Source organism: Gavialis gangeticus, unplaced genomic scaffold, assembly GCF_001723915.1.
Source record: "Gavialis gangeticus isolate Ggan-Ray unplaced genomic scaffold, GavGan_comp1, whole genome shotgun sequence".
Lineage (NCBI taxonomy): Eukaryota > Metazoa > Chordata > Crocodylia > Gavialidae > Gavialis > Gavialis gangeticus.
Window position 1 is genome coordinate 2,813,027 of NW_017728973.1, and position 10,684 is coordinate 2,823,710.

The window sequence follows — 10,684 nt, forward strand, 5'->3', positions numbered from 1 at the left end:
CCTTCCTGGGGTTTGGGGACTGACACAGCTTTCTGTAAGAGTAGCCAAGGGTTGTGGAAGCCTTACAGAGACACGGGTGGCCTGGTGTCTCAAGCACGGTGTGTGGGGAGCCAGGATTCGGGCTGCATGCCCAGTCCTCGATGGACTGTTGTAATGCCTGGTTCTTTCTCCCCAGGTGTGGGACGAAGAGGGGATCCTGCAACGGCTCAGAGCCCCATCACTGCTTCTGGGTGCAGGGGGGCAGGGCTGTACTCCACACATGGCAGCTGGCTCCCCCTTGTAAAAGCCAGCCAAACTGGACACCTCGGGACCGCGTGAGGCACTCTTTGGCCAGAGCCCACCTGCTCCCCACCTCCTCCTCAGCCAGGACTTGCCTGCAGCTACCCTGCTCCATGCCAGCCAGGACCCAAGCAGTTCTTCTGTGGGCAGATGCCACGATGCCACCACCATCACCGGTGGGTAGAGCCGGGATGCAGCAGGGGGTGGGGAGAGCCATGGAGCAAGCCTTGGGGTCGGGGGGCTGTTGGGCTGTTTCAGGAGGCTGGAGAGTTCAGCGTGTGGGGGTGGAACAGGAAGGGCTGGGACCCATGGGACAGGCCTGACCTTAGGACAGGAGGGTTCCCTCTGCATTGTTCTCTTTGTACTGTGGAGAAGGGGCTGGGTCCTCATGCTGCCATCCCGGCCCCCAAGGAGCCAGGCAGCTGTCAGCGGGTTAGGAGCAGAATAGCCTGTGTCCTGGCCAGCCTGCTTGGGCTTTGTTTTCCAGCTGCTGTCCTTCTTCCCCATCTCCTTCTTTGGGGTTGTTTGTTGTAGCTGGGTTGGTCTAAGGACATAGGCAGAAAAGGTTCTTTGGGTAGATGTGATATCTTTTATTAGACCAATTAAATAGTTGGAAAAAATGTTTGTTGCAAACTTTCGGGCACAAACACCCCTCTTCAGGCATAGGGAGAGTCTGCTGGTGTTTGTGCACTCTCCTGGGTAGAATATGCAGGTCTGTGAAAATGCAAATGCCTGGCAGTGAGGATCTGAGGGAATGGGGGACAATAGGTGAGAGACAGGTTGGCAGGAAGAGGAATGTAGAACTGATGAGACAATGTAGCTGGTAAAATGCAGACGGGTTACCTGAGGTTATCAGATGGCAGGCAGGTTATAATGTGCCCATAAGTGGCATTAGAAAATATTATTTGGGGGGCCTGGGCGGTGTGGAGCGTGCCTGCCTGACCTCACCCTTCCCTCCTGCAAGGCCGTTCTGGGGCCAGCACGTGCTGGTGCTGTGCGTGCAGCCGCGGAGGAGCATGTGATGGTGGCATTGGGCACAGCGCTGCAGCGGCGGTGGTGCTGGAGCCACTGTCACTGGCTCAGTTTGCGGGGGGGGTAGGCACCTCTTATGTGCCATAAATTCAATGTCTATATTAAGTCCATGATTTTTTGCATTCAGTAGATTTATGAAGGGAAGTTTGTAGGCTCGTCTACAAAAGGTGTTTTGTAAATTCCCTTTGAGGATTACAAGTGAGAGATTGGAGAGAGGGTGGTTATTTTGAGAGAAGTGTGCACCCACAGATAATTGGGTATTTTTGTCTTTGATAGATTTTCGGTGTGTGTTCATTCTGGTACGCAGTTGTTGTTTGGTTTCTCCTACATATTTTCCATCCGGGCATTTAGTGCACTGGATGAGATCCTCAAACAATTGCAACCCATACTAGAAGAAGACCCAGTTCTGAGAGATCTTTCCAGAACCACCCATCCTAGCCTTTAAACAAGCACCGAACCTTGCCAGTGTCATCACCAGAAGCAAACTTCCTATGGCTCAAACCACACTGGATCCAGACCATGCTGGGACAAAAATGTAAAACCTGGTAACACATCTCCACCACTCCCACAAAAACTACACCCCACAACAGAACCATTACCATTCCTGGATCTTACACCTGCACCTCTAGAAATCTAATATATTTCATCCAGTGCAGTGAATGTCCTGATGGAAAATATGTAGGAGAAACTGAACAATTGTGTACCAGAATGAATGCACACCAAAAAGCTATCAAAGACAAGAATACCCAATTATCTGTGGGTGTCCACTTCTCTCAAGGTAATTACTCTGTCTCCGATCTCTCAGTTCTAATCCTCAAAGGGAATTTACAAAACACCTTTCATAGAAGAGCCTATGAACTTCACTTCATAAATCTAGTAGATTCAAAAAATCATGGACTAAATATAGACATTGGATTTATGGCACATTATAACCTGCCTGCCATCTGATAACCCCAGGTAACCTGTCCACATTTTACCAGCTACATTATGTCACCAGTTTTACATTCCTTCTCCCCCATCACACCTGTCTCTCACCTATTGTCCCTCATTCCCTCAGACCCTTACTGCCACATATTTGCATTTTCACAGACCTGCATTTTGCATATTGGTTTCTACTCTACCCAGGAGAGCACACAAACACCAACAAATTCTCCTTATGCCTGAAGAAGGGGGTTTGTGCCCCAAAGCTTACAAAGAACAATTTTTCCAACTATTTAGTTGGTCTAATAAAAGATATCACATCTACCCAAAGAACCGTGCCTGCTCATCCCCTTCTTGGCACTTTCTCTACCAATCTGCCTGTGTCTGGCCAGTAGGTGGCAGCAGGTTTGTTTTTCCTGGAAGAACCAGGGGAGAAAAGATGGGAAGGAGCAGGGGTAGGGGTATGTGCTCCCATGCAGGGAGGGGAAGGGATATGTGCTCAGGCCTCTGTCCCTGGGGTCTCTCATCTCACATGCAACACAGGGAAGAAAGGCAGAAGCTGGACTGACTCACGGATGTGAGAACCTGTTCCCTCGAGGGGGCGCCAGCTGTGATCTAACCCCCAGGTGGGGGAACCAGCTGGCCCAGGGGAATGGGGCATGGAACCTTTTAAAGGTGCTGGCTTGGATCTTGCCCCAGGGCAGGGGGCTCACTGGTTGAGGGAGAGAGGGAAATGGGCTCCTCATACTTGGAGCTCTGCCGATACTCCTCCATCTTAACCCACAGGCCCCTGCTATCCAGGCTCTGAGATCCCCCTAAGATGTATTGATGTCCCTCAAAATCTTGACCCAGAGCCCCCCAAAACCTGCAGCCCCCTTCTGTGTTAGCCCTGGACTCTCACCAGGCTCTACTGCCAATATCCTGCCCTGCAGTTCCCTGCCATCCTAGAACTGGGCTTCACCACCACAGCTTTGCTGGTGCCCCTCTGTCCTAACCCAGAACCCCTCAAATGCTGCTCCCCCTCCTATTCCAGCCTTCCTTTTCAGCTCCGTGGCTGCACCCTGATCCCCTCACTGACTTGGGTTCCCCCTTGTGCCTCCAGACCTGTGTAACAGCGGCAATATCCCTGAGGTGGAGATCATCAGCTTGCTGGGGGAGCAGCTGCCCCGCTACACATTGCGGGCAGACACGGTATTCGGCTACGACCACGATGACTGGTTGCACGTACCCCTGGTGCCCCCTGAGGTGCCTGCCCACCTGACACCCCAGCAGATTGAGGAGACCCTTCAGTACTTCCGTGAGTGCCAATGCGGGAGGGACTTAGGGATCATCAAGAGGATGTGAGGAGGGCTGGGGATAAGGGGTCCTACTGTGGGGTGTAAGGGGCTGTGAGGGAGATGGAGGTTGGGGGTGTTTAGCTAGGCTGGGTGGTGGTGGTCGGGTGCCTGTCCCAAACCCTGTCCTCCCTGCCCACCTGATGGCCTGTTTCATGGGGCCAGTGTTTTCTGTGTCTGGGATGCATGGGCAGTGGGGGAGCTACTCACGGGTAATGAGCAGCTGGGTGGAGTTCCAGGCCCAGAACATCCCCAGCTAATTCTAAGACAGCTTCTGCTGGGCTGAGCCAGAGCCTCTTAGAGCTGCAGGTTCATCATCCTGGAGGGCCCCCCCTGCCCTGGATGTTCCCTTCCCACACACACATATGCCCACACACTGCACTTGTGCAGCTCACATGGGCCAGGATCGGGTGCTGCTGAGCCCTAGCCTTGGGGAGGAGAGTGTGGGAAGATGTACGCTGGGAGCTGGGGTTGTGGGGAGTATGTGGTCACTGTATGTGAACTTCTGGGGAACTCTCTGCTCCCTTTGTCCACACCTTGGCTGGGGGCCAGTGTCCTTTCCCTGCAGATTGGGCCACTCCTCACAGTGATCCAAGCAGGATACTCCGATATGTGCCAGCTGGTGCCAAGTGTGGCTGATAGGGTAGTTGCCCTAGGCAGGGGGAACATGCCAGCCCAGGGCTGCACCTGTCCCAGGTGGGAGATTCCTTCTGCCAGGGGTAGTCTCTCCTTCCCTCATGCCTGGAGGGGTCCTTTGCCCCCCAGAAATACAAAGGCTTTTGCAATGATGGATGGGAAAGAATTCATGTATCCGAGACCCTCAGAAGGCCTTGGGCTGTGTTTGAATTGTGAGTCCAAAGGAGTCCTGCCCACTTTCCCAGCCAAACCTGAGCCTGTGCCAGTCAGTGACCTGGATAGGTGTGTGTATCTTCTTCCCATGTGAATGGCTGTTCCCCTGGGAAGGGTCAAATCCAGCCCAAGGAACATGGTCTTTGATGCCCCACTCCACTCCCCGCCCTGTCAGGGCTGATCATGTGTGTGATGGGAGCATGCAGTGGGGATGCTGGGCTTCGCTCCTTGATTGCCTGACCTGGGACTTTAAGCTACCATCAGAAATAGCCCCCTGTGTAATCTGATTGTGGAGAGAGGCAGACACCTAAAGCAGGGAGCAAATCCTCTGACCAGGGATTACAGGGAGGCTGTACCTCCTGTCCTGTTGCAAGAAGAGTCAGAGCCTCTGTCCTTGGGCACATGTGCCAGCCTGGAGTCTGCAGTGGGTTGGACATGGAGGGCTCCCTTGCCCATCAGGCTGGGCCTAACCTGTGCCCAGCATGGAAGGCTCACCTGTTGGGAAGGACACTGAAATGTTACCACAGGCTGGACACAGCCAAGCCCTGAGATGGTGCAGTGGTTCTGGCAGAGGGACTGGTAGCCAATACTCCTGGGTTCCCCCTTGAGTTCTGGGAACGGGACTTAATAGTTAGAGCAGGCAAGGCTTGGGATCCAGGACTCCTGGGTGCTATACTCAGCTCCGGATTGCAAGTGCAGTGGTTGTCAGGGAGTTGGCACCCTGTCACGGACTCCCCCCATGACAGCAGCCAAGCCACTTCACTTCTCTGTGCTTCAGTTTCCCTTTGGTTCAGTATTACTTCATGAAGTGGAAGGAATCGACCAGTGGCCAAGAAGAAACATTAGTTGGGGGACAGGCAGTGCCGATTCCTGTGCTTTCCCCTCCGGAAGAGAAGGGAGGCCAAGAGCCCAGAAGAGGAGGGTACATCTTAGGGACAACTGAACCTGCTGCATGGTGCAGAGACATCACCTGTGTGCGCCTGTCAGAGTCACCCAGTTGGACTCCTGTTTCCTCCCTGCTGCCCTGCCTCTCCCTCCTCCCATCTCCAAAGGCTTCAACACATGCTGGCGAAAGCTCTTCTATTATTAAAGTCTTGGTATTAATTATTCAGGCCTCCCCCTCCCTTGGGTCCCCCTTGTTACCTCTGCAGAACTGTGTTTATGGAGGACCTGCCAAAAGAGCCAGACTGACTACAGGTACAGCTGCCGGCCAGCCAGGGACCATAGGGCACTGCAGTCTAGGCATGTGGGTCTGTGGTGGGGGAGGTGGGGCACTGGGGCTCTGCATAAGGGTCTGTCTGCACGTTGCAACACAGCCGATTACCAGCTCCGAAGCAGCCCTTCCATAGCTTGCTAATTCCTTGGTTGCAAGCACTGCCGTGAGCATATAAGCCCTGCAGGACTTGCTCCCTGCCTCTGGTTATGGCGTCCACTCTACCCATTGCTTTAGGCACATCCATGCAGCTAAGGGGATTCCTAAATGAGACATTCTGAGGCAGAGCAGGAGGCCCAGGGCTTATTCTCTCAGTATTGGAGGTTGGGGGGTGTTGCCCAAGGGACAGACTGGGGTTTGGGCTGCTTTGTTTTCAATGATAAGGACTGAATGGGCAGGGGGTCTGGGAGCAGGTAGCCCCTACAGCCCCTCCTGCCCAGGGAGAACTCTAATCCCCTTCACGCCACCTCCAGATTCGGGGGCAAGAGACCCGATATCGTCTCCCAGTGTCTTGCTTATGGGCCACAGCTTACAGCCCCTTCTGCATGGCTTGCCCAGTACACATCATCCTGGATCCAGCCACCTCTTCCTCCCGCTGGGGACCAGAGGTCTCCCTCCACACCTCTAACCCCGTCAAGCAGGGGCTTTCAACCTTTTTTCATTTGCAGACCCCTAAAAAATGTTGCATGGAGGTGCAGACCCCTTTGAATGGTGAGCGTGGGCCTTCACATGCTTTTGATTGATCACAGTCATCTTTTGCGGACCCCTTAGACCTGTGCTTCCCAAACTTTTCCTCAGCATGACCCCATTTGTGGCCCCGTTTCCTCAGCCTGGCCCCTCACTCCCAACCCCCATCTGCTGATGTTGGGTGGGGCTGGGAGGGGGCTTGGCAACCGCTGCCTTAGAGATAGTCTGGCTCTGGGAAACCACTGTGGTGGCTGCAGACTGGCCTACTTCCCCCACAGCCCCCAACACCTGCCCAGGTGACACTTCAGGCCAGGGGTCGGGTGAGGGCTGGTGGGCCCAGTGGCGCCAGGCCGGTTCTGCCATCAGCCCAGCCTAGGAAGCCCTCCGCACCCCTGCGCTGGGGCAAGGGCAGCTCCTGTGCCCACATCCTGGTCTCACAGGACCACTGCTTAGGAGTGACCTCCAGAGCAGGGCTGTGCCCCCTCCCCCTCCACCGCCAGCCGCGCTCTGGAGCGCACTTCCAGGCCCCCCTGCCGCCATGAGCTGCCCCCCAACGGGCGAGGAGCACGGGGAGGCTGGGGCCAGCCAGAGCCGATCCATTGCGCAGGGGAGGGGGGGACGGGCTGCCTCCCCGCAGGCAGAGCCCCTCGCGGAGCTGCGGGCTCCCCCGGCTTGGCCGCCGCCGCCCCCCTGCTCGAATGAGCCCGGCCTAGCCAGGTGCGCCCGCAGCCCGGCGACACCCTATAAATACCGGCGGCGGCGGCGCTGCGCGGAGCTGGGCATGGAGCTGTGGGGCGGCCCGGCCGCGTACGCGCGGGGCAGGGGCAAAGCGGAGCCGCGCGGAGCCGCCGACATCCTGGCCCGGGAGCTGGAGGAGGGTGAGCGCCCGGGGGGCTGGGGGTGCAGCGGTCCCGCTTGCTCCGGCCGGAGCAGCTATGGTGGCACTGCAGGGGGGTGGATGTGGCTGGGGGCTCTGCCGCGGCACCCAGGCAAGGCCTGAGGGGTGCCCGCTTCTGGGCACCCTGCTCTCTTCCCCACCGAGGGCTGCCAGCCGCAGGGGAGGAGCCCCTGCTTGCGGCGCCAGCTCTCCCGGGAGGATGCGAGGGGGGTGCTAAGTGCTCTGGAGGCTGTGGGGTGCTTGGATGCAGCCGGGCTGGTCTAAGGGCAGAAGGAGACCAGGTTCTTTGGGTCCATGTGATCCTCCCTTGCTTGTTCCTGCGGCTGTACAGCTGAAGGCAAGCAAAACTCAAGGGCGTCTGAACCACTGCAAGTAGGATGCCTGCTAAAGGTTTTGGAAATGTCTGGAGACCCAAGTGCAGGTGGAGGATGTTTGCTGGTACTAGGGCCACTTATGGTTCTGGACTCATGGATTTGGAATTGGTTTTGGCTAATTTGGTCTCGTATACAAATAAAAGAGATTTCCCCCCCTCCCTTTTTTTTTTTTATCAGATTGACTAAATAGCTGGAAGAACTGTTCTTTGCAAGCTTTTGGGCACAAACACCCCTCTTCAGGCATAGGGAGAGTCTGCTGGTGTAATGTGTGCCTTCCTGGGTAGATTAGGAGCCAATATGCAAAAGGCAGATTTGTGAAAATGCCGATGTGTGGCAGTGAGGATCAGTGGGAATGTGATGCAGCTTGCAAAGAGCAATTTTCCCAGCTATTTAGTCAGTCTAATAAAAGAGAGCACATCTACCCAAAAAACCTTGTCTGGAGGGTGTGGGGTTTTTTGGGGACTTCCTTATACAGGTGGGGGGTGGGGGGTACTTCATTTCTGGGGCTGGTATGGCAACTTTTGCAGTGTTAGGGTTGATGGAAGCTGGGGTGATGTGTATGTGTAGGGGGTGCCTGCGATGGCATGCTAGCTGCAAGGGTGGTGGCCTGCCCCAGAACAGGTCAGGTCCATGGGTGCCTCAGCTTGGGGTCTGGCCCTGCTTCTTAACAGCTCTGGCTGTTTGTATCTCCTTTTTGAAATACCTGGAAAGGTGGGGAGGGTGGCATTGCTTTCTGGAGTATGCAGGCAAGCTGGCAACATGCAGCCCTGGGGCGCAGCATAGGTAAGCAGAGATGGATATCTGGGTAGGGAGTGTGGGGCAAAGCAGGAGACTGACTGCCAGGATGCTTGTTTACTTGGCCTGGCCACTGATTTCCCCCCCCCCGCAATGCAATTCCTCTGGCAAGTCAGCCCCTCCTTGTACCTCAGTTTTTCCATCCTGAGAATGGGTCCCCTCCTGAATTCTGATGTGCTCAGAGACCGTGTGATGCTGTAGCAGGGGGTAGGTTTGGGGGCAGGCTGGGGAGCAGTAGCCCCAGTTCTCACTGGCTCATTGTGAAGGCAAGATGCTGAGGTGGGTGATAGGGCCTCTGATGTGCTCTGTGATCTGTGCTGCCCCAGCTTGGTACGGGTGGGACGCAGTGTCCAATCTGGCTGGAGTGTGGGCACTGCCTGATGTAATATTGGCATCATGTGCCAAATCCAGATTAAGCAGTGTCAAAGTAGAGCCTCAGCTGCTTCTGTTTCTTGCTCCCTTGGCAGGCAAGATGGGTAGAGGGGCCATGCTGGCCCCAGGGATGAAGGGGTGCTTCCTTATTGCTTATGGTATCTCTAGGGTAGGATGATACTTTCCCTACTCCCTTGGTATGGCTGGCTGTGTAGTGTGGCACTGTGTGCCCTACCCTTGGCTGGGAGGGGCTGTGCTGGTTGCCCAGCAGAAAGACATGGGGCTGAGGTAGGCACTGCTGGGTGCCTCTTTGGGACTTCCCTTTGGGTGCCACTGCCCCTCCCTCTGAGCGGGATGTTGGCCAAGAGCTAGAGGAGCAGCCTGGGGATGAAGGATGTTTTACAACTGAAGACAAATGCTTCTTACAGTTCTGGGACCAGGATGGGAGGCCTGGTAGAGTACAGCAGGGGGTGGGGTCCATCTCTGGAGATTGTCTTGTAAGGTCAGATACTGGTTTGCAGTATGAAGCCCCCCCTCTGCTTTTCCCCAAGGGTTTGGACCTCCCAATGTCCTGGTTTCTGAGACAAGGCTATGGGGCAGATGCCCACCCTTGTGTCCATCCTGCTCTGAAGCAAGCAGAAAGGGGGAGGATGCTCGTTTTCCACTTCTGCTTCCTGCGTTTTGCAGGCTGCAGACCTCAGCTGGCTCCCAAGGGCCTGTCACTCACTCACGCCTTAACGAAGCTTATGCTCTAATTATTTCCAATTACAGTTCAGCTGCCTGATGAGGTGCTGGTGGGGACCCCTGCAGAGACCGAGCCCCTGTTGGAGGAGGGGGGAGAGGGTTGAGGTCTTGAAGCTGGCCCCGCCTGCCATGTGGACGTGCCAGCTTGCACGCAGTCCTGGCACTGGGAGTGTGGGGTGCATTGTCGGGCAGGGAGGGGGTGGTGGGATTAGCCAGGCTGTTGACAAGACAACGGCTGGGCAGAACAGGACAGGAAGCTAACAAGGCCAGTGGGGCAAGGGCTTTGGGAGGGGGCAGACCCAGGGCTTCCCTATGGCAATGCACCTGCCATGGCTTAACCCCTGGCTGGGCCAATGTAATGGGATTTGTATGATCTCCAAGCTGTTCCTGCTGACCCATTTTACACCCCACCCCATGTCTGCATCAGCCCAGGGAGCACAGAGCCAGGGTACAGGGGTAGCCAGGCTTCACAGAGAGGGTAAGACCAAGGAGTCCTCATTCCCTGCACCCTTCCTCTGCCCTGCCCCACCTTATTCCTGGATGGAGCTCCTCCTTGTATTGCTCAGGGCTGGGAGGGACCTCTTATGTCACAGGGTGAAGTCCCTCTCCTATGGCAAGTCCTGCATCATAAGACTCTGGTCTTAACCTGCCTGAGCTCCATCTCTGAATCAGCTTGGTTTCTTGCCCCTGTGTTTCTCCAGTACCCCCATCAGGTGGGAACAAGGCATGCCTGTGCTGGTATCCTCTGTAGAGCCAGAGCTTGTGTATCAGAGGCACCCCCCACCTCCTACCCATGTTCTGCCAGTCCACTTTATTTCCTTTCCCCTTGTGGGGGCTTCTCTCCTGCTGGAGGATCTGGGTCTCTCTGAGTTCAGGGCTTCTGCTGAGGACACAGTGTTTGCAGACCTGCTTGCTCCATGTAATGGCAAGCGGCTGCCTGTTGCTTAGGTAACCCTGCCAGGGCTGCCTGTACCCTGGGCAGCTCCAGGGGCTGTCTTGGCCAGCAAGTCTTGCTACTTTGCAGTAACTAGTAGATAGGTGTTGGGTGTTGCAGATGCAGAAGGGTGTGGGGCTTCATGGTCAAGTGTAACAGGCAGCAGGAAATGGATGTGGTTTGCAAAAGGGCAGCTTTTTCTTGGAGGGTCCTTCTTTGAGTTGTGGGCTAGCAGGGCTTGTGGGTGGGTGG

The 10,684-nt window shown here is 55.7% G+C and overlaps 1 protein-coding gene across 1 annotated transcript in view; it reads left to right on the plus strand.

Annotated features, from left to right (window-relative positions):
- Positions 1–283: 283 nt before the first annotated feature.
- HAP1 (huntingtin associated protein 1) overlaps positions 284–10,684 on the plus strand; it is a gene marked incomplete at its 5' end in the record, with an annotated part of 25,351 nt that continues 14,950 nt past the window's right edge. Inside the window, 2 exons of the mRNA XM_019505117.1 lie at positions 284–455; positions 3,335–3,529. Coding sequence (XP_019360662.1) covers positions 284–455; positions 3,335–3,529 — 367 coding nt within the window. The remainder of the gene's footprint in view (positions 456–3,334; positions 3,530–10,684) is intronic.